This window comes from Malus domestica, chromosome 04, assembly GCF_042453785.1.
Source record: "Malus domestica chromosome 04, GDT2T_hap1".
Taxonomy (NCBI): domain Eukaryota; kingdom Viridiplantae; phylum Streptophyta; class Magnoliopsida; order Rosales; family Rosaceae; genus Malus; species Malus domestica.
Window position 1 is genome coordinate 23,452,555 of NC_091664.1, and position 26,520 is coordinate 23,479,074.

Here is a 26,520-nt window from a genome sequence, read left to right on the forward strand (position 1 = left end):
CGATTCGCCATAACCTTGGAGGCAATCTTAAATAAAACGTTGCAAAGACTTATATGCCTGAACTGGGTAACATATTTGAGAGCTTTCACTTTGGGGATGAGGCAAACATGGGTGTAATTTATCTGTTTTAGTAATCTGCCTGAGTAGAAGAGACATTGGATAGCAGCCGCCACATCCGGTCTGACGATAGGCCAAAACCGTTGGAAGAAGAAATAAGACATTCCATCAGGACCTAGTGCCGTGGAAAGATGCATATTGAACAGAGCCACCTGAATTTCTTCAGCTGACACATGCATCTCTAAGCTAAGATTTATATCAGGAGTTACCCGATGGTCATTAGTCAGGAGAACTTCCCCGCCACCCCCCAACAGATGGGCTATGAATAAATCCTCAAAATAGTTTAAGACCGTAGTCTTGATGCCTCTATCATCAGAACGCCATGTTCCATTCTTGTTAGACAACCATTTGATAAAGTTTTTGGACTTGCGATTTTTAGCCCGTTGATGAAAGAATCTGGTGTTCATATCCTTTTGTCGCAACCATAGGGACATAGACCTCTAGCACCAATAAGTCTTTTCTTGGCCCAATAAGACATCCAGTCGCTTCATAAAAAATGCCATCTATGCTAAGGCCACATTCGATAAAGGTTGAGCAAGGATAAAATCGAACTTCGAGCGGATCCCGTTTATCTCCTCGTGTTGCCCCTTAAAAACCACATGTTGCCATTTAAGAAGGGCAACCCTAGTGGCCTTGATTCTGTGGACAACCTGGAACATAGGCACTTTGGCCATAGGATAATTCCACGTTTCCCTTATAACACTCTCACACTCCTCATGTGAGGCCCAAACCTTCTTGAAGTGAAATCCATGTCGACATTTTCTCCTATAAGCGGACTCCTCATCCATGGAGAAGATAATAAGAATATAATCAGATTTGGTGGGATCTAAATGGTGTACCATGGCATTGCTAAACAAACAAATCCAATGTGAGGATACCAAAACCCGATCCAATCGCTCTTTTATACTTCCTGAATACATGGTTATCTAGGTGAACTGATTCCAAGAAAAACCAAGGTTTTGAATATTGCAATCTGATACCGTCGACCTGAAATCAAGAATCTGGTTGATTGGCCGGGTTAGGCCGCCCTCATTCTCATTGGCGCTAAGGAGCTTGTTGAAATCTCCTCCCACAACCCAAGAAAGGAAGCTAGAGGTTGCTAGTGAACGAAGAAGATTCCAAGTGATTGACCAATCAGCCGTTACAGGGTTACCATAAAAACCACTGAATCTCCAATGAAGAGGGTCATCGATACTCCTAATCTCCTAATCGATGTGATTATCCGAAATGGAAAGTACCCTTAAATCAATGTTGGAGTTCCAGAGTAAGCAAAGGCCTCTCGCACTGCCTCAAGACTCGACACAAAAAGTTTTGTCAAATCCCAGCTTGAATTTCATAGACAAAATTAAAGAACTTGATGATTTGGTTTCACACATGAAAACCATATTGGGATCTTGCTGCTTAATGATACCTTGCAATGCCTGAACTTTCCAGGGGTTCCTAAGCCTCTTGCAGTTCCAAAATAGGGTTTTCATGGCTGACGACGCCATTGCACCATGTCAACCACCGCCAATGAAATGAAGGGCGCATGCTTGTTCTTGCCCAGCAAGCCCTGTTCCTCAGCCTTTTCCATCTCATTGGATGGGCTAATAGTAACCTCATATAGAGTAGCAAAATTTGAACTCTCACTTTCATGTTTCGCCCTTGGACGAGGAGAGTTACCACCAAAATGTCCACCATTTCTAGGTTTGGAGCCACGAAAGTTCAAATTTGAAAGGTGAATGGGAAGACCATTTTTTTGGTTAAAAGAAAGTTGAGCTTTTTTGGTTAGAGGAAAGACCAAACACAACTCTCTATCTCCACCGTTGGATTGCTCAACCAACTTGGATGCTTGTTTAAGTTCAGAGTGATTGATGCATAGTAAATTTGTGCCAGGTGGAATACAGTATTGGGCTGAATGAACTTAATAGGACTGGCCCAAACATGATCCGAAGCCAACATGAGCACATTCACATCCTTTAAAGTCCATGGAGGGAGCCTATTGGGGTCACTAATTTTTCTCCAAAGAAAGCTTGTTAACAACAATGGACAATGTGTCATTGGAGAACAGGGTTCTATAACTATCTAGGTGCCACATGTGATTATAGTCTGGGTGCAACTCGGATCGTGTGGTTGGGAAATGACACGTTCTTGACTCCGACAAAGTAAATGAATCATAGGGAAGGGGCAACGTGTCAGCAGTCGCCGGGTTGGCAGGACTGGTAGCCATCAGATTGTCGGTGTACCCAGCCACCACAAACTATTCTCGTCTAGCCTGTCGAGCTAGGAAAACAGTTGTTAGAATATCCATATCGCCATCTAGCAAGCCATAGAAATCCCCAACGCCGATTTCCCATTTACGTCTCCAATGGCGTTCGTTGGCACTAGACTTGACAGTAGGCTTCGAAGTAGGAAACATAAGTAAGCTCGCCTGAGAAACACCTTTAGCACGTAGCGATTGGTTGAACTGGCTCTCGCCTAACGACAAAGGGTGCGCCAGATGAGAACATTCACTTAAGTAGCCAAGTTGACCACACATGTTGCTGAAAATCCTACGACATTCATATTGTAGCCGGATGGTATATGACCCAAGCTTGGGACATGACATGCAGAAATTGGTGAGCAGAGGTTTAGAGGTATTGAAATCAACTCTCAATCGAAGATACCCCCTGAACCCGGTCTCCAGAGGGTCCTCAACCTCTAAAATTGCCTCAATTTTGGACCTCAAGCTTCTAGCGTTCTTCATAGTGCAGTAGTTCCTCGGAATGTCGTGCTCTTGGACCCAATAAATAGCCCGATTAGCTTCGATGTCATCAAGAGAGTGAAGTGATGACCATAGTTTCATCGAGAAAGTGTAGTCCCGATGAACTAGGGGTTTTCTTCTAAAAGCCTTCTGATGACAACCTTTTCCCCAGCCATGAAACATATACGTTGGCTTTCGGACGAAGAACCCGAAGAACCCCCATCTTATTCCAAGCAGAACGGAGAACCTCATTCACCATAATTTGGGATGGTTCATGGTTAGCAATGAGTCTACCCACAAGATGTATGGTGTTATCAAACCTTTCACCAGGGTTAAGACTATCCTCAAGGGTAATGTTCAAGCAATCAAGTTCTTCCTCTTCCACACTCATGATGAAACATAGGAGAAGCTTGATAACATGCCCGACCCTGATATCTTCTAAACACCAGGGTAGACACGTGCTGGCTGACACCTGAAAATGACGAAGCCATATTAACATGCATGAGAACAATGAAGAAAGAACAAACATAAATAAAACTTGTAAATTTAACTATAATGAATAAGCAATTGTGGAACGTGTTCAGAGTATACAGCTAAACCAGAACATTGAAGAATGAATAATATACAAATGTACGAACAAAGAAATGGGTCCTACACTGAGAGGACTATGCTACCGATGCGGGAGTGCCTTGACGCTGGGATTGTACGTCTCGATTCTAAGCCCTGAGGGAGCGCAAAACAAAACATGAGTGTACCAAGTTTATACTAAAACAGTTATTCTTCAACGTACTAACCCCCAGTTTAGAAAACTCAATATAGCATAATAAGTAATAGGTTTTTCGAAAACTCTAGCATGCCATAAAACATTTCATAAAACATATGTCATATATAATGTTCTTAGTAATGTTATCATAATCGACTGAAGCCACTGCATCACCTGATCGAAGCCAAATATAATATCTTCCGACCGAAGCCACTATATCACCCGATCGAAGCCAAATATAAGTATTAATTGCATGTAGGCTCATAGTATGGATAACCACTAAGTAGGCACATAAAATTATGAACATAATATTTCTAAAATATATGTCTCATCGGAGCTCAATAGCTCAAACATCATATCATAAATATCTCAGTAAACAGTTATTTGATAAAGCATGATAATTCATAAAGCGAAAATCCGATTTACTCATAAACGTTTCATAAAACGTAGTCATAAAATCATGCTTTTCATGTATATATTTCTAGTAATAAAATCATGCATTTTGGAAGGGATCCACTCACCTTACTCTATCGTCAAAGAGCCGTGCAAACTAGAGAAGACGGAAACACCACTAACAAACACACCTAAGCACATAAAGGGTCCAATTAATAAAACTATACTATAATGATTGAATTTGGAAAAACGGAGTGCGGATTTGGAATCAGGACGTCGAAATTAGTCAAGGAGGGGTCCCGGCCGAAACTTGAAAAAGTCAACTCAAAGGTCAACGGTCAATGGTTAAGGTCAATGGGAAAACTTGGAAACTCGCCTGAAACTAGGTAAACTTTAAATGTTCATAACTTCTTCAATATTCAACGAAATCGAGTGATTTAAAAAAAAATCATAGTTCTCGACGAGACGAAGACAATGATACCTTGCACGATGGCTAACTCATCGTGATTTGACTGAAAAATGCCTCGAAATTGGTGGACATCGTCGAAAAACTGGGGAAAGCTTATTCCAAGTTATTTCAACGTCCAACGAGCTTAAACAACTTAAAACAAGCTTCGATCTAACCTTGAAACACATCCCAAGAGTTTCTAGGAACTTACCAACGTCGAAAAATCCACAAACTACATTGGAGCTCGCCGGGGAAGGAAATGAACAGTGACACTGTTATTGTGGAGTTCCATCGCATGTGGTCTGGGGTTCTCGAGGTTTCCTCGTCCAGTTTGAAAGTATGTGGTTGTTGTTGTTGAGCTCGAGGATGAGGATGAGGAGTTGCAGAGGAAAGAGGACTCTTGAGGCTAAGAGAAGTGGGAGAGAAAGGTGAGGGAAGAGAGAGGGAATGTACACTGGAAGGAAAAGGGAGAGAAGGAGAGGAAGTGAGCTGGGGAACCAAAAAGGAGGGTGGGCTCCACTAGGCACACCAAATAAGACCAAAAGCAACATTTCAAAATATCTCCCAACCAAAATGAAATTACAAAACTACCATTCTGATTCGTAAAATCCGGGATAGGTTGTTACACTTCCACTTAGCCTAAGAATCGAAATAACTTTTGCTTACAGCTCAACTTGGAGACAGATCCAAGAAGGATACCAAATCAACACATAGGCCGCAATAAATTAATCCCAAGAGTTACGGGAAGATGCCGTGAAACCCCATCCTAGATTTCCACACCATAGGCCAACACTAATGTTACTACGCCAAAAATTAACCACTTTGATAAGAAAGGACAATGCTACTTGAATAATATTTGAGATGATTGGTGAATCTAATGAATATAGAGGAGGGATTGGCACAACCATTTTCTCATTGGCAAGAAAATGAGAGAAATAGATTGAAAAAAACTAGTGTGAATAGCCATCATTCGACCTACTCTTACTCCTGCTTCTAAGTTGGACCAAAAACTTAATTTGGAGTTTTTAACTTATGATACCAACAAGGTGTCTGTGATTAATTTGTTTTTTTTTTTTGTCGAAGTTGTGTGATTAATGTAAGACACCGCCACTTTGAGTTCTCGTTTCACGCTATTCCTCCTAACACATACCCTAAATGTATTTTCACAAAACTTTGTATCATTAGCTTGGAATGCTAATGCGGCATCCAAGGAGCTAGGGAAATCTCTCTCCTACATGTGATGCATATAACTCGGAGATTGATGCAACGGAAACAAGTTTTTCGCCTCGTAATACTTGCCTAGACACATTTTTCAGCAGTCATAAAATTTATAAACTAAGTGTCACAGACATGTTGAGTTGCTATTCACGTGTTATAATATTATGTGTTCAATTCTGATAGAACTGAGCCAAGAAAAGAATTACTACATGAAAATTATAATCAGAACAGCTTCCATTACCTGTAGCGATTACATTACAACAAGGGTTTCTACCTGACATAATCTCAAACTCACTGCATAGCCAGGTGGAATACAAAATTCCACAAAAAATAGGCAACCTAACTAGAACTAGAACTAATGATTGTCCTACAAAAATAGAACCTCCGGACAAAGCATTCACTGGGCAGCTCAGTCCTCACTAATACAAGTCCCACATGATGTCGGGAACAAAATCCGGTGAAAGGTTAAGCCTCCTAGTACTCGTGTAGTTTGGTGAACCAAATACAATACAGTAGCACAAAATGTCGGACTGTTCAACTGACAGCCTTTTAATGGTGTTTACTGCGATTTTCCTCCACAATTCTCTGAAACTCTTTTTGGCTGGTGGAAATGAGACGCTTGACCATGTCGTAAGTAGTGAGCCTAATGCTGCAGTTGAAAGAAGGAGATTTCATCAGCTAATACAGTACGAGGCTTGAAGCACCGATAGATCCCCAAGCATGGAACAATTATCAAAATTGAGCTTAGGAATGAGATCATTCGACATATACTTTTAACATAATGCAAGAGGGAAAAAATAGACAGGGTGTGCATGGAACCTGCTGTTCGGTAAAGTTTTCAAAGCATTAGGCAAGAAACCCCTATATAAGCCTACAAGTCCATCACGCTCCACAATACCTGCACAAGAAACATCAACTCAGATCAAAGACTTTGACTATGGACCTAAAAATGTAACTTCATTACAAACAGAGACAGAAGCAAAGAACAAGATAATAAAATTTTCCTATATACTATAACTTGAGTCCAACACACACATACAAACCCGTTAATAAGATACAACAACAACAACAACAACAAAGCCTTTTCCCACTAAGTGGGGTCGGCTATATGAATCCTAGAACGCCATTGCGCTCGGTTTTGTGTCATGTCCTCCGTTAGATCCAAGTACTCTAAGCCTTTTCTTAGAGTCTCTTCCAAAGTTTTCCTAGGTCTTCCTCTACCCCTTCGGCCCTGAACCTCTGTCCCGTAGTCACATCTTCGAACCGGAGCGTCAGTCGGCCTTCTTTGCACATGTCCAAATCACCGGAACCGATTTTCTCTCATCTTTCCTTCAATTTCGGCTACTCCTACTTTACCTCGGATATCCTCATTCTCAATCTTATCCTTTCTCGTGTGCCCACACATCCCACGAAGCATCCTCATCTCTGCTACACCCATTTTGTGTACGTGTTGATGTTTCACCGCCCAACATTCTGTGCCATACAACATCGCTGGCCTTATTGCCGTCTTATAAAATTTTCCCTTGAGCTTCAGTGGCCTACGACGGTCACACAACATGCTGGATGCACTCTTACACTTCATCCATCCAGCTCGTATTCTATGGTTGAGATCTCCATCTAATTCTCCGTTCTCTTGTAAGATAGATCCTAGGTAGCGAAAACGGTCGCTTTTTGTGATCTTCGCTAAATTGCTCCGGTCATTAGTGTGGATAAGTATATAAATGGATAGAGATAGGAAAGCAAACACAAGATGTATGTGGTTCACCCAGATTGGCTACGTCCACGGAATAGAAGAGTTCTCATTAATTGTGAAGGGTTTACACAAGTACATAGGTTCAAGCTCTCCTTTAGTGAGTACAAGTGAATGATTTAGTACAAATGACATTAGAGTACAAATGACATTAGGAAATATTGTGGGAGAAGGATCTCGTAATCACGAAACTTCTAAGTATCGGAGTGTGGTATCATCTTGACTTGCCTTATCTGTCTCATAGGTAGATGTGGCAGCTTCTCTGGAAGTACTCTTCCTCCATCCAGGGGTGGTATCTATAACTGGTGGAGATGCACAAGGTAATGTATCAATGTCACTTGAAGCTTACTTGTAGTTTCAGGCTTGGTCAAGCGCGATACAAACCATGTAGTAGGAGTCCCCCAAGTCGCCGAGCTAGGGGATTTGCTGAAAGAGGTGACAGACAAGGTAAGCAATCAGAGCTCCGGCTGATTGTTCACCTTCTCCCCATCTTGCAGCAGCATGAAGGATAAAGAGAAGAAAAATGAGAAGAGATGATATGGGATACTTTTGCTTTTGAAGAAGTAACTTTCCACAGGCTTATTCTTGAACTGAGCTGGAGGGTTTTCTGGTTTCCTCCAGAGTATAAGGCTGACTGAAGAATTTGAGGGTCAAAACAAGTCCATCAAATCTAGAGTACGTTCGACCCTGCTGATATGGGATACTTTTGCTTTTGACAGAGTAATGGATGGATCGGCACGTGTGCTGTTACGCTTGTCTCCACATGCTTCCTTGTATCCTTCGCACTTGCCCTATCTGTTCCTCAAGCAGATGCGGTATCTTCCCTGGCAACATAAGATGTTGAAGATGAGTACTCGAGAGCAATGCCAGGTAAGTAATCAGGTAAGGGGTTCCAGGCTGTCAGTTCCTGGCTGGGAGCTTGATTTCAAGTGCTGACTGATTGCTCTCTTTCTCCTTGTCTTGCAGGTAAAAACAAGGCCAAAGGAAAAGACAGGGAAAAAGCATGATATGGGATACTCTTGCTTTTAACCCTGATGATATGAGATATTCTTGCTCTAGTATAGCTTGTTTGCAGAGGTATTATCGGGGGGAAAGAAAGCTGAATATTTCGAAAGGCTTCGTTGGGAGTGCCCTCTCAGATATGAGGAAGGGTTGAGCATTTTTGCAGGTCTGCCTGTCCGTTGGGGATGGAGGTCGACATATATAGGAGTCTCCCTAACAACAAGTAGTAATGCTATTCCTTTACCCTACTTGGTCATAGCACGGTAGTGGGAGCTGCCAGCTTCACATGTTTTAACTCTGTCAGAGCACTTTGAAAAAGTGGTATGTGGTATCTGGCTCTCGAGATTCGGAGAACGATGCTTCTTCGATTTTTGAGAAAGCAATCATGGTGGGGGTCTGGCTCTCGAGATTCGGGGAGCAGTGTCTCTTCGATTTTTGAGAGAGTAATCATGTTGGGAGTCTGGCTCTCGAGATTCGGAAGGCGGTGCCTCTTCAATTTTGGAGTAAGCAATCTTGTTGGGAGTGTTTTCTCGGATGTGAGTAAAGGTTGGGCATGTTTGCTAGTCTACCTTGCCACGAAGCACGGAGGTTGACACACAGGGACTTTCCAATTATCCAGCAGTGGTACTGTTCCTTTACCCTTGTGGGTAATAATATGGTAGCTAGACCTTCAAAATTTATGTGTCTAAACTTTGTTAGTGCTGTTTCTTTGCTATTCTTTTACCTTTCTTGGTCAGAGCGATGTAGTGGGAGCTGCAAGCTTCACGTGCTCAACTTTGGCAGAGACTTTGACAAAGTTATCTGTGGTACCCATGAGCTATTGTTGCGTGTGGGAAGTGGGTGATTGAACAGTAAGATTCATGTGCTTTCTACTTCACCAGAAGTCTTCGACAGAATGCCCATAATTTCCGCAAAGCTGAGTGTGCATGTGACAGGTGCTGACAAGGCTAGAAAAGAAGGTGCCTCTTCGATTTCTGAGATCAGCCCTCGTGGTCTCTGAGCAGCCCAGCTTTTGAGAAAGCGAGCGCCTCTTCGATTGATTCGAAGAACGATGCCTCTTCGATTTTTGAGAAAGCAATCATGCTGGGGGTCTGGCTCTCGAGATTCGGGGAGGAGTGTCTCTTCGATTTTTGAGAAAGTAATCATGTTGGGAGTCTGGCTCTCGAGATTCGGAGGGCGGTGCCTCTTCGATTTTGGAGCAAGCAATCTTGTTGAGAGTGTTTTCTCGAATGTGAGTAAAGGTTGGGCATGTTTGCTAGTCTACCTTGCCACGAAGCACAAATGTTGACACACAGGGACTTTCCAATTATCCAGCAATGGTACTGTTCCTTTACCCTCTCTTCGATTTTTGAGAAAGTAGTCATGTTGGGAGTCTGGCTCTCGAGATTCGGAGGACGGTGCCTCTTCGATTTTGGAGCAAGCAATCTTATTGGGAGTGTTTTCTCGAATGTGAGTAAAGGTTGGGCATGTTTGCTAGTCTACCTTGCCACGAGGCACAGAGGTTGACACACAGGAACTTTCCAATTATCCAACAGTGGTACTGTTCCTTTACCCTTGTGGGTAATAATATGGTAGCTAGACCTTCAAAATTTATGGGTCTAAACTTTGTTAGTGCTGTTTCTTTGCTATTCTTTTACCCTTCTTGGTCAGAGCGATGTAGTGAGAGCTGCAAGCTTCACGTGCTCAACTTTGGCAGAGAACTTTGGCAAAGTTATCTGTGGTACCCATGAGCTATTGCTGCGTGTGGGAAGTGGGTGATTGGACAGTAAGATTCATGTGTTTTCTACTTCCCCAGAAGTCTTCGACAGAATACCCATAATTTCCGCAAAGCTGAGTGTGAGTGTGACAGGTGCTGACAAGGCTGGAAAAGTAGGTGCCTCTTCGATTTCTGAGATCGGCCCTCGTGGTCTCTGAGGAGCCCAGCTTTTGAGGAAGCGAGCGCCTCTTCGATTTCTGAGATCGGCTTTCGTGGTCTTTGAGCAGCCCAACTTTTGAGAAAGCAAACACCTCTTCGATTTATGAGATCAACCCTCGTGGTCTCTAAGCAGCCCAGCTTTTGAGAAAGCAAACGCCTCTTCGATTTCTGAGCAGGCGCCTCTTCGATGTCTGAAGCTCCGTCGAGTGCAGCTTTTTACAGGGGCTGGCATTAAGTTCCAAAGCACACTTGAATCTCCACCAGTAGAAGCTCCATTCTTGCACTTCTAAGATCTTGATTTGTCCGACCTCTTCTCTCTTCAATACCTTTGAAAATGTCTGGCCCCTCCGACCGTCGTTTTGACTTGAACCTTGTTGAAGAGGCAGCCCCGCCTTCTCCAGACAACATATGGCGCCCATCCTTCGTCTCCCCTACTGGTCCTCTTACCGTTGGGGATTCCGTGATGAAGAATGATATGACCGCTGCGGTGGTGGCCAGGAACCTTCTCACTCCCAAAGATAACAGACTACTTTCCAAACGGTCTGATGAGTTAGCTGTTAAGGATTCACTGGCTCTCAGTGTTCAGTGTGCAGGTTCTGTGTCTAATATGGCCCAACGCCTATTTGCTCGAACCCGCCAAGTTGAATCATTGGCGGCCGAAGTGATGAGTCTCAAACAGGAGATTAGAGGGCTCAAGCATGAGAATAAACAGTTGCACCGGCTCGCACATGACTATGCTACAAACATGAAGAGGAAGCTTGACCAGATGAAGGAAACTGATGGTCAGGTTTTACTTGATCATCAGAGATTTGTGGGTTTGTTCCAAAGGCATTTATTGCCTTCGTCTTCTGGGGCTGTACCGCGTAATGAAGCTCCAAATGATCAACCTCTGATGCCTCCTCCTTCTAGGGTTCTGTCCAGTACTGAGGCTCCGAATGATCCCCCTCCGATGCCTTCTCTTTCTAGGGCTCTACCGACTGCTGAGACTTCTCCTAAGCAACCTTTGTGAAGGCTCCATCTTGTTTGTTTATTTTGACTCATGTATATGTACATATTTGTAGCTTATCGGGGATATCAATAAATAAGTTTTTCTTCATTTCAACGTATTGTGTTAGATACACCAAAGCCTTCTTCGCTAAGTTCTTTGAATTTTCTTTTGTTGAAGCTTGTATGTTGAAGCTTTCTGAGTGGAGCATGTAGGTTGGGGTAGTGTTCCCTTAATTTTTCGAGTGAGGAAAACTTCTCGGTTGGAGACTTGGAAAATCCAAGTCACTGAGTGGGATCGGCTATATGAATCTTAGAACGCCATTGTGCTCGGTCCTGTGTCATGTCCTTCGTTAGATCCAAGTACTCTAAGTCTTTTCTTAGAGTCTCTTCCAAAGTTTTCCTAGGTCTTCCTCTACCCCTTCGGCCCTGAACCTCTGTCCCATAGTCGCATCTTCTAATCGGAGCGTCAGTAGGCCTTCTTTGCACATGTCCAAACCACCGTAACCGATTTTCTCTCATCTTTCCTTCAATTTCGGCTACTCCTACTTTATCCCGGATATCCTCATTCCTAATCTTATCCTTTCTCGTGTGCCCACACATCCAACGAAGCATCCTCATCTCCGCTACACCCATTTTATGTACGTGTTGATGCTTCACCGCCCAACATTCTGTGCCATACAGCATCGCCGGCCTTATTGCCGTCCTATAAAATTTTCCCTTGAGTGCCAGATGGTAAAAATATTTAACATCATGGTTTTACCTGGAATGGCATCCAAAACCGTCTTGTAAGGTGTGCCCTTCATTTGCATCTGTCTTCTCACAGTATCTAAAGGATAACATGTGAGTGTGGCAAGGGAAGCTGACACCAAACCCGTTAATAGAGATGCTTCAGCTTTCTTTTGAAAATCTTCTGGTAGAGACTTCTTCACCCTGCAATCCAAAGACAACTATAACAAACATAGAATACATTATTGTATTATCCTTATTGTGACAAAGAATGAGGTACGAGTGGACTCACAAGTCAAAAATGCAAAAGTTCACAGCAATATATGGAGCAATTCCGATCAGAGAAGGTCCGAGACCATAGTAGAAGGATGCAACTCCTTCCTCTTTTAGCATGTTTAAGGCAATCTGGAAACAACACTTCGAAATTCTTCTTTCATGAAGATAATGGCAGCTATTCATAAATAACACTATCAGGTCAGTCATACCTCAGACATAGTTCGGTACCCTGGTTCAACTGCTAGGCGCAACCTCAGAACATCCAATGGGTAGGTTACCTACAAGGAGGAAAATAGTACATCTTTGAATAGTTCGACATAACAGGTAACGAAAAAAGGTAGATAAAAAAACCAACAATATTAAAGTCTACCCATAGAGTAGACTTTAGAAGTAAAATACAAGGTTTACATGTTCCATGGAGTACTACCCTGACTAACAGGTTTATGATAACACGAAAAGGCTCACCAAATAAAAATGTCGCAGTACCACAATTGACCATAAATGTATTACTCACAAAGGTGGATGTCATGCCAGCACAAGCACCTGCTGCAAGTCTTCCTAGAAGAGATAGCTCACTATCTTTGCCCCTAAAGAGTTTCTTCAAAATCAAATTACAAAAGAAGCTTTAAGTTCTGAATACATGGAATGTTATACAAACATTTTCGTAAAGAGGGTTTCACTATTACCTTATAAGCTTCATAAGCAAAAAGCTGGACAGCACTGTAAGGGAGAATCCGTATCACCTAAACAATCAAATGAATTTTCAAAAATTAAATGCAACTCAAGCAAACCCCTTCCGTAGAGCATGGGAAAGTAATATAACAAAATGGGAAGTTTAATCAGCAAAGAACCTGAGGAAGGTTGCCTTTCCAGTACCCTTTAATCCCTTCTTCCTTCCCTATCATTGTTATAGCCTGCAGGGTATGGCCCGACATTAAACATGAGGAGGTGATCATACAGGATAATGTCAAATGCTTCTAAAAGATATGTTAATAATAAAGTAATAAAATTTTGAAAGACCATAAACTATGCAACTCTTGAAAAGATCTTAAATCTACATTATGTAAGCCACAAAACCACAATATGAGAAATTAGCGAGCAGGCAATGGAGCTGAATGCATGACTGTAAGACAAATGCATATAATTTATGAGGTTTTAAAAACTGGGCAGAGCCAGAGGATGGTCCGGACCAACCATAACATACCTCGACAAAACTGATAGCCTTCTTAGCGCTTTGTTGCCCAACTCGCACGCCATGAGTCTGCAAAGATGTGAACATATTTTCGAGTACTGAACATTTCCAATTAAACTACTACTTGATTTAGATCGAAAGCAATAGCGAAGAATACGATTTGCTACTAATATACGGCCCTTAACCACAATGCAATTAACACAATAACAAATCAAATATTGAATTTTTTTTTCCCCGCAATCAGAAATCTTTGCCTTCCTTGCAGCAAAAGCAACCACCCAGAATTACTTTCGAAAATTCCGGAGTAATGTACTTTGTTCTATGCTATTTTCTCAAATCAGCTACTTCCAAAATTCACAAATGCAAATAAAAGTTTTAAATTTTGTAACGAATGCCTTCTTTAATTTTCCAGAAGCAACAAATTTTGAACATTCTATCTGTATTTTCACCGACACCAGAAAGCAAAACGCAAAGGGCGGCACAATCTCTTGCATACGACGCCGTACGGAAGCATATCGAGTAATAAAATTGTGGGAAATGTAAAAAAATTAACGGCAGAGAGAGAGAGAGAGAGAGAGTTAAGAGCACCTGCATAAGAATCTTGATGCGGTCGAGCGGAGCCGTGACGCTCTTAGCGGCGGCTCCAGCGACGGCTCCGGCAGCAAATAGAGCAACGTCTTTGGGCACGCATGCGAGAATAGCCAACGGATGCTTCAACAGCTGAGCCGAAGTCGGCGAAAACTCGTTCCTCTGTTCTCCCCTTTCCGCCACCGAAATGCAGGCGAAATTGAACCGAGTACCACCGCCGCTGCTGAAGCTGAGATGCGCGGTCGTCCACAGCGGTTCGTAGTGGTCCGCGGCGTCGGTGAGGGCGCCGCGGGAGGCGTTGAGGCTCGGGATGCTCCGCCATGATACAATGGCTCTGGAGTCTTCGGCCATGGCGCGGGAATTTTGAAGAAGGGAGGTGGAAGAGTGAAGGGATAAGGCGAAGGAGGCAGTTGCAGAGAGAGAGCAGAGTGCAGGGGAAGGCACACTTTGTTCCGACTCTCAAATCTGTAGAGACAGGCGCGTATATGTTATTTGCTAATTTGGTAAGAAATGCGCGTGTTCTAAAAAGGAGGCGACCTTTGGGGGCCTTGCTCATTTGGTTATATTATGTATAATTGGGCTTTGTATTAAGATGAAGGTTAATCTTATAATGGACTAGTAATAATATGATTTAAATTTGCTTTTGGTGAGAATCAAACTAAGACATTTTACTTACAAGTGAAGAGAAATATCATTATACCATAATGCTAAATGTCAATATACGAGAATGACTTCGATGGACGGAAAATTTTCACCACATGACATATTTCTTCACATAGTAATGTATTGTTGGATTGGAATATTACAATGACTAGGGCAGTTTGCCTTTTTATTTTTTTTATTTGAAAAACTAATTTATATTTTTATTAAAAATTTATTAAAAAGAAAGAAATAAAGCAAAACCATGAAACCTAACCACCCACTAATGCGGGAGTTTTTGTTTTTCTAAAGTTTTAAATTTAAATTCATTAAAAATTAAAACGTGGTAAATTATTTTAATTTTTTTAGTTCAATTGTAATTTTTGAAATTCTTAAAGGACAATTTATAGTATTTTGAATGTTTCACCATTTTGGGGTGCTCAATTATATACATAGACTAGCCTTTTGCCACATGAAAACATGAAACCTAGCCACTCACTAACGTGGGAGTTTTTTTTTTCCCTAAAATTTTAAGTTTAAATTCATTGAAAATTAAAATGTGCTAAATTACTTTAACTCATTTTGGTTCAATTGTAATTTTTGAAATTCTTAAAGGACAATTCAAGGTATTTTGAATGTTTCACCATATTGGGGTGCACTTTATATATATAGAAGATGAACTCATTTCATAAAATTTGAGAAACTTTTTTATGTTATCGCAATACTGTTCTTGATTTAGTTGATAACGTATACTATTTGTGTAGAGTTTAGTAGTTAGTAATGACTAACATGTTGTGTGGTTTAGTCCTTTTTTTGTCAACAGTTTAAGTGGGGTTTTGTGAAGAAGGGAAGAGGGGGTAGGGGAGCCTCGAACTCTAGTGAAGAGGGCCACAAGGGTGCTTGATTTTAGGGTTCTTCATACCTGGATATACCAGGACTCCTGTGCCCCGACTAGACCTGTAAACGGGTCGGGTTTATCAGATTTGGGTCGGGTTCAATCTGACCTGTTAAGTTAACGGGTCATCCGAACCCGACCCGTTTCACTCGTTAACACACGTTAACAATTATTATTATTATTTTTTTTTGCATAGAGTTTATTTTTTGCATAAGGTTAACGGGTTAGGTCCAAAATGCCAGATCTAGCCCCGACCCTTGATTAGATAAAGCTTCCCACCCTATGACCCACAATTAATAATGAGCCTTGCGACGAGGCGTGGAAATTCCCCATGCTACAGTTCCTCCCCCGTTTGTTCCTGAGTTGGGTTGGGGGACATCCGAGCGATTGCCTTCGTAGTTCCAAACGTGATCACAAGATGCACAATAAAAATAGGGGTGTGATATCCACACACCCTTTTTTACTTCTCTCACACTCTTTTAATTTTCGGCCGTCGGACCGGATGAATTAAAGAAGATCAAATGACAGAAATTAACAAGGAGTGTGAGAGAAGTAAAAAGGGGTGTGTGAATAGCACACCCCTAAAAATAAGACCAATAAAGACTTCAAAAGGGACCATTTAAGTTGCAGATCGTAATGCTCCTAGAAAGGCATATGCAGTAGCCCTCCTCAGCTTAGCCCTTCTCTATAGTAGAATACCTTGTGAGTTAAGCCATTAAAAATCGTGTATATGTCTCATATACGTTTAATGACTTATCTCATAAATTATAATAATTTAGAATATCAATCTCGTATAAAAAAATGCTTAATTATTTAATGCTATATAGAAAATATAAACTGATCAATATATTTTGTAGCATGTGGGTTAGTGGCTGTATTAAAAGGATGCACAACATTTTTATATTATGGTGGACAAAAAGGTATATCGGCAATATTTGTATCGTGGTGGACAAAAATTACTCTTGTTAATAGTATAATAATTAATATAGAATCAAAATAACAGATACTTAGATTGAAAAATCAATTAGAACTTACAAATTTTGTCTCACAACCAAAATAGCGAGAGAGATTGAATAATCGAAGAGTATGAACAAATAAAGATATAAATCGAAAAATGAGACGAGTGAGTCAACTTGTGAACTAAAACTTAAGTAAAACCGAGTGGCTATGCTTATCTCTCAGATGAGTCAAATGAGATAAGAAATGGACATAAAATCGTACGTACTCAGTTGCATATAAGTTTCTTTGTTGTTTATTAAACGAGCAAAATGGGTTAAATCTGGACTAAAAACAATGACCTAACCCTTACCTTGTCCTTGAATGAAAAAGGAGTTAGGCGGGCCCAACCTTCTGAAGCCCAAGTACAAAAAATGAGCTGACCTAAATCATGGCACAATGGAATCCATTCAAGAGGCCCAATAGTAACCTTGAGTTCCCACCATAATCTCAAGTCAATGCCTCTAGGGTCAGACTGGTTTTTTTTTTGGATTGAACCCCATGAAACTCTAAGCCATCTTAAGGAATGAACCCCATGAAATTCTAAGGCTTAGGTCAGATTTGGTATTGAGGTGATTTTAAAAAAATTGGGTATGAAAAAAAGTTGGGAGAGTTTTTGGTGTTTGGTAAACACTCCAAATCAGCTTTATTTCAAAGTTTTAGATGGAAAAAAGTTAAAAATGGGAACCTAGAATTTCTGAGGAAATCTTTGTATGAAATCACAGTCTATCTGCTAAAATCCAATCATTTCGGCCTCTCGTTTCAATCACTTTCAAAATCTAAAGCATGCATTGTTTTGGTCCTTTTTGGCAACATATATATACAAGTCGGTTTGTATCCTAGATATTGTTAACTAGGTACAGAAAAGAAATTAAAGTGCTTAAAACAAGCGTTTTCCTTGAATCATACAAGAGTACAAATAAATTACAAAACCCACACCAATCTTGAATTTATTTATTCTTTTATTGGATTACAAATCAAAGAAATGGACCTCTATGCCATATGCCACAACTTTATTCAAAACATGAAATGAAAAATCAGATGATAAAACAATCTGATCATATCGATATGGAGCTATACATGACATATATATTATATAGATATTCTGTAGCCGGTCATCATCAAGCTTCAACAGTGCTACCAATTCGTTTTGGATCCCCAAGCAAAACGAAAATTGTTTGCGTTCAGACAGGCTCCAGAACACAATCCGAAATTGAACTAATATAACAAAGCTGCATCCATCCAGCCAAACCTGCTGATCAAGGCTCAATCTTTTGTAATCGGGAAATAATGACCCCGAAACGCCAAATCTGCTTCAAAACCAATCAGTTGAGTTAATTCATGTGTTAATTAACTTTATAACTTGCTAGCTCGAATGTAAATATTTGCGTTGAAGTATCGTAATGACCTTATTACATTTTAATTAAGCTCCAAGAACTGCTCCAGTGGACGTTTGAAGTCCCGGGTGCAGGATGTTCGATTGATCTAAAGGGAAAAAAAACTCATGTTTTAGGTATGAAGAATTTTAATTGTTACATTAACAAGCAAATTGGGTTGTTAAGTACTTACGAAGTGGAGATTTGATTACGAAGAAGCAGGCTGCAATGATAATGTAGCACAGCAGAAGAACCAATCCCTTCAGGTAGTGGGAACTGCCATCCTATAAAATCAAGGAGAAAGTGAGATAAATGGTTGCTTGCCAATTAATGAAGGAAAGCTGATTAGGTTAAGTTTAGCAATATTAGATTGTTAATTAATTACCTGTAATGTGAAGGCCACAGCAAGTATTGATAAAGCCAAAGAGCCAGTCTCAATGACACTGAAATTGAGATCCATGTTAATTCCCATTATCCAAGCAATGATCACGCACAACGGAACCTGAAAGTTCATTTAAATGGCATTAGAAATTAAACTTGAATCAAATTTGAAAAGAAAAACTAGCATTCTATATTCTTAGTGTATATATACTTACCACAAACATGGCAATTTGAGTTGCAGACCCCAAAGCAACACCAAGAGTTATATCCTGTGTTTATCCGAAAAAATGTACTTTGAGAAAGATTTCCAAATAAATAGTGGCAACAAAAACGTGCTGGAAAGATTAATCTTAATTATGCTTAGAAATGCACTGAGAAACTAATCAATGCGATTGATTGAAGACTCACCAGCTTGTTCTTGAAAGCAAATATGATTGCTCCTGCATGTTCTGCTGCATTGCCAACAATTGGTAGCAAGATTATGCTGATGAAGCTGACCGACAAGCCCCAAGAATCTGCTGCTTCCTGTTGAAAAAAGTTGTGAGAAAGTTTACATTAACATAATAAACAACATAAAGTAACTAATTCAATCATGGTGGTCTGACTTTTACCTCAATTGTTCCCACAACATACTCAGACAACAAGGCAATGACAGCAGTCATCCCAACCAGCCACACAATTCCACTCCAGAACCCTATATCAGGTGTTTCTTCAACAACATCATCATCGTCCGATTCCTGATCATAACACCATAAACAAAATGGCTAGGTTAGTAATTATCAATGCTGCCAAAAATGTCCCGCAAATTTCAGTTTCAAGAGTCTTGCATTACAATATTCTACCCATGCTTGTGGTGGATCTGAACTACACATTCAGGAAAGATTCCGACATATTTTGTGGTCCAAATTGGCAAAAGACATTTTCCCACAATTTCTTTAGTCGAACACCAGATTGTGAGATCACGAAAGGTGCAATTAGATCTATTAACTTAATTAATTAATTACCTCCTGAGCTTCAAATAATTCACGGTGTGTCCACAGCTGGAAAACTATGTACGCAGCGTAAGCTAAGAGCATCACAATGCTGCTGGCTCTGGACAAATGGAGTGTGGGGTCCACTCCCACACCAGTAGAGCTCCCTGTAGCAGCAAACGTGAACAGCATTGGCAGCAAGTGGCACAACACAGCCAGGAGCAGCATGAGGGAGTTCACGTCAGCTTGTCTCTGCATGAACAACAACCAAACGACATATTTTAGATAAGCATAAAATGAAACCATACACAATCCAGGATAAGGATAAGTTTAAAAATGAAGAGACAATTGTTGGACTGTTATCCAAACTTAATACGTCGACTTCCAACATTTATAAATTTCACCGAACAACGGCCATAACATTTATACAATTCAATTGAAATAGTCTAGTTCAAGCCGAGCCAACTTACCCTATCATATTTTTGTTCTTTTTTCATGTTGGCAATGCCACCACAAAAGAGAGAAGTGCCGAGGACTAAGAGAAGATTTGAGAGAATGGAACCCAGTAGAGAGTACTTCACCACTGCTACTTTGTGTTGGGCTAGGGCAAATATTGCAATTATGAGCTCTGTAGCATTGCCACAGGTCGCATTTAGAAGGCCTCCCACTGCAAACCCCAAAATAAATAAATTAGAATGAGATAAATCGATCATTTTCCGTACGTATATGAGAAATTCATAAATCTAATTCCTTCTTGTCTTGCCCTTTTGTGTACTTATAATTACATATATGGTAGGGCAAATAATAAGAATGAAATGAATTACCTGTTGGACCGGTGTAATAAGCAATTTGTCTGCATTTTTGGGAAAAGAAAAGTACAAAGTTAGTGTGGTTTAATGCTTAGTTTATGTCAATGACAAATGAAAATTACACTACTATAAGTGCTAACATAAAATAGTGCGAATGAAAAGTTAGCGTTCCTCATTTAATTTCTCGCACAGGATTTTGATATACTTATGCGTGAGTCTGAAAATATAAGTTGTGAGTGTCAAAATCGCTACTAATAAAATTAGACTTACTCTGTCAAGAAGCTGACTCGTTCTGCTAGTGGCATGAGTCCAATTAAGCTCAGCGCAAACACCCAAGGCTGTTTAATATAAATTAGAATGTTGTAGTTGGAGAAAAAAAGTCGCAATGGTTACAATCACAAAAGAATTAAGAACGGTTACGGTCATAGAAAAGAAATCAGAAGAGTTACAAGCACATAAAAGAAGTCAAAACGGTTACGGTCCAAAACATTTGCGTACATAATATGTAAACAATATAAACGCATTAGATATATGCACCGAGTTTAAACTCATTGGATTTATTTACCAAATCATATATTGACATATCATTTAGTTTATGTACATATATACTGGAGTAATCAATATATGCATAATTATTTGGCTCATACTTGTAAGGAATCATTTCTCCTAACCTTAAAAGAAAAGTTTCTGCATAATTGTAAAATGGCAAGTAATGCTGCAAGGAGGAATGTCAAGGGTGATGCAAGATACTGGAGAGTAATGTTGAAGACTGCCAAGACTTTTCAACTAAAGTATTTCATACAAGAAGAGAGAAAAAGAAGATAAATATGATAGAAGAAAATAGAAGTAAGGGAAGAAGTTTGTAATTTAGTTTGCCTTACCTATTTATAGGGGTGAAATACAATATATAAACAAATATAAATGGGTTTTTGAAGTTGTTGGGGTCAAGGACAACCAATGACTCCATGTTGGCTCGACACTAAAGGGCTTATAAGAGGTTATGTTACTTTTCATATTATCAATTAGTTTTATGGTGGAATCCCAACTTTCTTTAATTAATTTTAATCAAGTTTGAAAAAATGACGTTTTGAAATTAACTAAATAAAAATGTTGTTTTTCACTGTTTTATTGAAACCCCTAAAGTGAAACTCACTCTTGCAAAGCCAAAGCACTGAGCTGCGATGGCAAGAGGGATGGCTGGGAATAAAACAAAGAGTTTAGTCCCCAGTAAAACCTCTTGCAAATTCGCCAGAAACTGTCTGAGAAGGGCACATGGAACTTTGGAGACAAGTGTGCGGTCGGACTTCTTCCGAAGTGAAGAGGATGACATGTTGTGCGCAGTCCGTCCAGTCCGGCCGGTCTCCTTGGTTAAACCCTTGAGGGTGCCATTTTCTAGCAGCCATGGCTGGTCGGGGTTTGAAGCCATGATCGATGGTGGTTCAACACAAAAATGTAGAAGAAAAACAAGGCAAGGTATGCACAGGCTCGCTATGTAGCTAGCTAGACAGTATCTGTTGAGATGAAGTAGACTGAGGAGTTATACGGTTTAAATAGAGAGTTGAGATGTTTTTTGTATTTGCCAAGTAGGCTTTCAGGAAGTTTCATTTTTTTAATTTAATATACAGCTTACAGACTTATTACGTCACATATTTCCTAAAATAAGAGATAAAAAAAAATGTATATTCGTCCTGCATTAGACAATGCTACACTTCTTGATCCTCTTTTTTTTCAAACTAACATGATACTATAATGCAGTTGATTTTTCGATACAATAATATAACGTGCAATTAAAATTCAAATTTAATTCTCCATAATATCGTAGTTAATCTAGTGGTTAGGATTTGTTAGACCAAGTCCGAGTCTGGTGGTGGTTTCCTCAAATTCAGGAGGTTGTGATCAACCTAAACTCTTATCCAAGAAGAGTTAGATTAGTTCAAACTTCTTTTCGAATGTTAGTTGCTTTCCGTAATACACTTTGTAGCTTCTGTTGTAAATTTGAATTTGAAATAGCCTTGTAAATAGGGATTTCAATCCCTGATGTAATCTGAACGTGAATATAAATACATGCAGCCTCTCTTTGAAAGGGGATGCAAATTAAAGTAAAACCTTGGGAGTTCTTAAGTTTTACATGGTATACGAGCCCTAGCAGTCTAACGACTTAGATCCTGAATTTTTTTTTCCATGGCTGATACCACAAACGGCGCTGCAACCTCCACCAACTCTCTTTCAAACCCTACCATGAATCCTTTCTCCTCCATGACTACGGTTGTCAACATCAAACTGGATCGAACCAACTATCCTCTGTGGTTGGCTCAGATCCTACCAATCCTCAAGAGTCGTAACCTGATGGGATATGTTGATGGGTCCATTGTATGTCCACCCAAACATCTTCCTGGTGCTGCTGCTATCAACCCTGCATACACAACCTGGGTGCAGCATGATCAACTGATACTCAGCTGGATCAATGGCTCTCTTACGCCCTCTGTGTTGTCCGTCGTCGCCAGCAAGAAGTCCTCTCATGACAGCTGGGAGGCTCTCGAGCAACGGTATGCTTCTACGTCCCAAAATCGTATTTTGTTTCTTCGCAATGAACTGATGCAAACTAAGAAAGGAGACATGTCTATTGCTGATTATCTTGATCGAATGAACTCGATTGCTGATAACCTTGCCCTAGCTGGCAACCCCGTGAATGATGATGAACTTGTCCAGATTATCTTGAACAATTTGGGCCCTGCCTATGAAATGACAGTGAGTGCTGCTCAAGCACGTGATACTCTAATCGCGTACCCTACACTTGAGGCCCTCCTACTGACTATCGAAAGACGCATGGCTGCACAGAATGCTCAACCTGTGGAGGCTGCTCCGGTGAATGCTTTTGTCACTGCCAGAGGTCGTGGTGGACGACTTCGTGGAAATGGACGTGGTGCTTTTCAGTCCGCACGTGGTGGTGGTGCGGTCAACCCGCGGGGGTTCTTTCCTCGCAACAATAATCAAAGGCCAAACTCGGCCTGCAATGGTGAGAAAATTACTAACACAGGAGAACGACTCACATGCCAGATATGTGGAAAACAAGGGCATCCTGCCCTCGATTGCTATCAAAGAATGAATGCAGTCTATGAAGGGAGAATTCCAGCAAAACAGCTTACTGCCATGGCAACATCTTCGGTTCCTCTCAATCGGCAGAATAATGGACAGTGGTTTTTGGACACTGGTACTAATGCTCATGTGACTCCAGACATCCAAAATCTGGTAAACCCACAAGAGTATAATGGTAATCAGAATGTGGGTGGTGTAGGTAATGATACTGGCCTCTCTATCTCTCATATGGGTTTGAATCAACTACAAACACAATCTTGCTCATTTAAATTGCAAAATATTTTAAGATGCCCCACTGCCTCAACCAATATTGTTTCTGCACACCGATTTACCCTAGACAATAATTGCTATTTACTCATCTTTCCTCATTTTTTTCTTGTTAAGGACCTCAAGACCCGGAAGACGCTTTTCCGTGGGCGATGTGAGAATGGCTTATACCCATTTTTTGGTGGCGGTGGACAGTTCCATAACCCTATTTCAATGTGTCTAGGCATTCGAGTCTCGGCTCAAAAATGGCATTCACGTCTTGGTCATCCTGCGTCTTCTATTATCAAGTTTTTAATTTCCAATAAACAAGTCCCAATTCATGGTACTGCTGATGTAACGTTTTGTCAGTCGTGTCCTTTAGGAAAAAGTACTAAGTTACCGTTTAGTACTTCAGAGTCTGTTTCTCAATTTCCCTTACAACTTTTACATTCCGATGTTTGGTGTTCTCCAGTTATTTCAATTGAAGGTTTTCGATATTATGTTTTGTTTGTGGATGATTATTCTAGGTACTCTTGGATTTTTCCCATGAAAAATAAGTCTGAAGTGTTTGAAATATTTGTTCAATTTAAAGCTAAGGTCGAAAATCTGTTTAATACTTCAATAAAAACCCTTCAATGTGATGAAGGAGGTGAGTACAAAAGTAAAGGTTTTCAACAATTTCTTGCAACAAATGGAATTTCTCAAAGGTTTTCGTGTCCAAAACACCCCGAGCAAAATGGCCTAGCAGAAAGAAAACATCGACATATTGTTGAAACGAGTATTGTCATGCTTTCTCACTCTCACATTCCAAACAAATATTGGTTTGATGCATGTTCAACAACAACTTATTTAATTAATCGATTGCCCACTCGGGTTTTGTCCCATAAATCGCCCTATGAGACATTGTTTGAAAAACCTCCAAACTATGAGACCTTAAAGGTGTTTGGTTGTAAGTGCTTTCCTTGGCTTGTTCCTTATGCACAAAATAAACTTCAACCCAAGTCAAAACCGTGTGTATTTTTAGGATACTCACTGAATCATCAAGGGTATAAATGTTTGGACCTGTCCACGAGACGAATTTATTTGTCTCGCCATGTCCTATTCGATGAGGACTCATTTCCATTTAAGGAACTCATATCCTTGCGGGAAAACGTTGATAACACAGGTAGTTTTGGTTCTCCTGATCTTTTGTTCACATTTCCTATACTTTTGTCAGATACTTCCACCATTTTGCTGAACCCTACCCACCCTTTAGAGTCCCAATCCCAGCCAAACATAACCACGACCAACCCGCAAAATCCTGCACACCATACCATTCCCCAAAATCCCATGTTATCCGATCCTTCCAACCCGCAAACCACCTTATCTCTCCCTGACCCTAGTTCCACGAACCAAAATTTAAATGAGCAAGCCCCAGTTGTTGCGTCACCCACGCCTCAGTCTCTGCCACTTTCAGATCACGATTTTGCTTCAATAAGGCCGCGCATGACGACTCGATCACAGTCTGGAATACAAAAACCTAATCTTAAATATGCTCTGCATGTCTCTACTGATCTTTCTTTAGTTGAACCAACCTGTTTCAGTCAGGCAGTCAAGCACCACAAATGGAGGGAGGCCATGGTTCAAGAATTTAATGCACTGCAGCGATGTGGCACGTGGGAGCTTGTTCCTTATTCTTCACAAATGAATGTGCTGCCAAACAAATGGGTCTTTAAGATAAAAAGACGGGCGGATGGCTCTGTCGAGAGGCACAAGGCGAGGTTAGTCGCCAATGGGTTTCATCAATAGCCTGGGCTTGATTACACCGAGACCTTTAGTCCTGTGGTCAAGCACAGCACCATACGACTAGTTCTTAGTTTGGCAGTTTCAAAAAAATGGCATATCAGGCAATTGGATGTACAAAATGCTTTCTTGCATGGCTTTCTGAAAGAGAAAGTATATATGCGACAACCTGCAGGTTTCATTGATGAGCAACATCCAACACATGTCTGCAAATTGCAAAGGAGTATATACGGATTGAAACAAGCTCCGAGAGCTTGGTTTCAACGCTTTTAAGAGTTTTTGCTTCAATTAAGGTTTCGAGCATCCACGTGTGATTACAGTTTATTTGTTTTCAATCACTCTGGTGTCTACTTGATTCTATTGATCTATGTAAATGATATCTTGTTGACAGGGAACAGTACTCGCTACATGTCTAGCTTAATACGTAAACTGGGAACTTTGTTTTCAATGAAGGACTTGGGACCTTTTCATTACTTTCTGGGTGTCGAAGTAACCTATTGTGGTGCTCAAATGCATTTGAATCAGGCCAAGTATGCTGTGGACTTGCTTAAGCGTACAAAGTTTTTGGATGCTAAACCAATTTCCACTCCAGTTTCTTGCGGACAGAAACTCAGTGCTTACACTGGTGAGCCACATGACAATTCTGAGATGTATCGAAGTGTTGTCGGAGCACTTCAGTATTTAACTATCACGAGACCAGACCTCTCTTATGCAGTAAACCAGGTATGTCAGTTCATGCACTCTCCAAAGAATACTCACTGGATGGCAGTTAAGCGGATCCTTCGATATGTTAAAGCCACATACAATCATGGTCTTGTGTATAAACCTGGTTCTGCACACCTTACAGCGTATTCTGATGCTGATTACGCGGGGAATCCTGATACACGGCATTCCACAGGTGGCTTTTGCATTTACTTAGGGTCCAATCTCGTGTCTTGGAGTTCTAAAAAGCAGAAAACTGTCAGTAGGTCAAGTTCAGAAGCTGAATATCGGCAGCTTGCTTATACTGCTGCAGAAGTATCATGGTTCCGGTCTTTATTTCGTGACCTACACTTGCATCTTGATCGACCAACAATTTGGTGTGACAATGTTTCCTCCATTGCCCTCGCTTCAAATCTAGTTTTTCACTCCCGTACAAAGCACTTGGAGGTGGATTATCATTATGTTCGTGAGAAAGTGGTTCGTCAAGAGTTATTTGTGAATTTCATATGTTCTCAAGACCAGATTGTTGA

At 40.6% G+C, this 26,520-nt stretch overlaps 2 protein-coding genes across 5 annotated transcripts; both read right to left on the bottom strand.

The window, feature by feature from the left end:
* Window positions 1-5,877: 5,877 nt before the first annotated feature.
* Window positions 5,878-14,655, bottom strand: LOC103433598 (probable envelope ADP,ATP carrier protein, chloroplastic). Its single transcript, XM_008371862.4, has 10 exons — window positions 14,098-14,655; window positions 13,522-13,578; window positions 13,169-13,231; window positions 13,004-13,060; window positions 12,832-12,915; window positions 12,527-12,595; window positions 12,334-12,446; window positions 12,076-12,245; window positions 6,481-6,559; window positions 5,878-6,310 (listed from the first exon to the last, which is right to left on the bottom strand). The coding sequence occupies exons 1-10, from the start codon at window positions 14,446-14,448 to the stop codon at window positions 6,211-6,213; spliced, it is 1,143 nt and encodes a 380-aa protein (XP_008370084.1). The 5' UTR covers window positions 14,449-14,655; the 3' UTR covers window positions 5,878-6,210.
* A 2,896-nt stretch (window positions 14,656-17,551) lies between these two features.
* On the bottom strand, window positions 17,552-21,751 carry LOC103433599 (vacuolar cation/proton exchanger 3). Of its 4 annotated transcripts, none has more exons than XM_008371866.4 (12): window positions 21,318-21,751; window positions 20,435-20,502; window positions 20,180-20,208; window positions 19,826-20,022; window positions 19,389-19,607; window positions 18,996-19,121; window positions 18,793-18,909; window positions 18,600-18,653; window positions 18,389-18,505; window positions 18,197-18,287; window positions 18,036-18,112; window positions 17,552-17,937 (listed from the first exon to the last, which is right to left on the bottom strand). In XM_008371866.4, exons 1-11 carry the CDS (start codon window positions 21,588-21,590, stop codon window positions 18,051-18,053), a joined length of 1,353 nt encoding a protein of 450 aa, XP_008370088.1. In that variant the 5' UTR covers window positions 21,591-21,751; the 3' UTR covers window positions 17,552-17,937; window positions 18,036-18,050.
* Window positions 21,752-26,520: the final 4,769 nt, after the last annotated feature.

Coding starts and splice junctions, on each gene's coding strand:
- LOC103433598 (XM_008371862.4), bottom strand. CDS start 14,448: ATGGCCGAAGACTCCAGAGCCATTGTATCATGGCGGAGCATCCCGAGC. Junction 13,232..13,521: donor AGGCTATCAGTTTTGTCGAG/GTATGTTATGGT, acceptor CATACCCTGCAG/GCTATAACAATGATAGGGAA. Junction 12,596..12,831: donor CTGGCATGACATCCACCTTT/GTGAGTAATACA, acceptor TCCTCCTTGTAG/GTAACCTACCCATTGGATGT.
- LOC103433599 (XM_008371866.4), bottom strand. CDS start 21,590: ATGGCTTCAAACCCCGACCAGCCATGGCTGCTAGAAAATGGCACCCTC. Junction 20,503..21,317: donor AGTGCTTTGGCTTTGCAAGA/GTGAGTTTCACT, acceptor TATATTAAACAG/CCTTGGGTGTTTGCGCTGAG. Junction 18,506..18,599: donor CTCAAATTGCCATGTTTGTG/GTAAGTATATAT, acceptor ATGAACTTTCAG/GTTCCGTTGTGCGTGATCAT.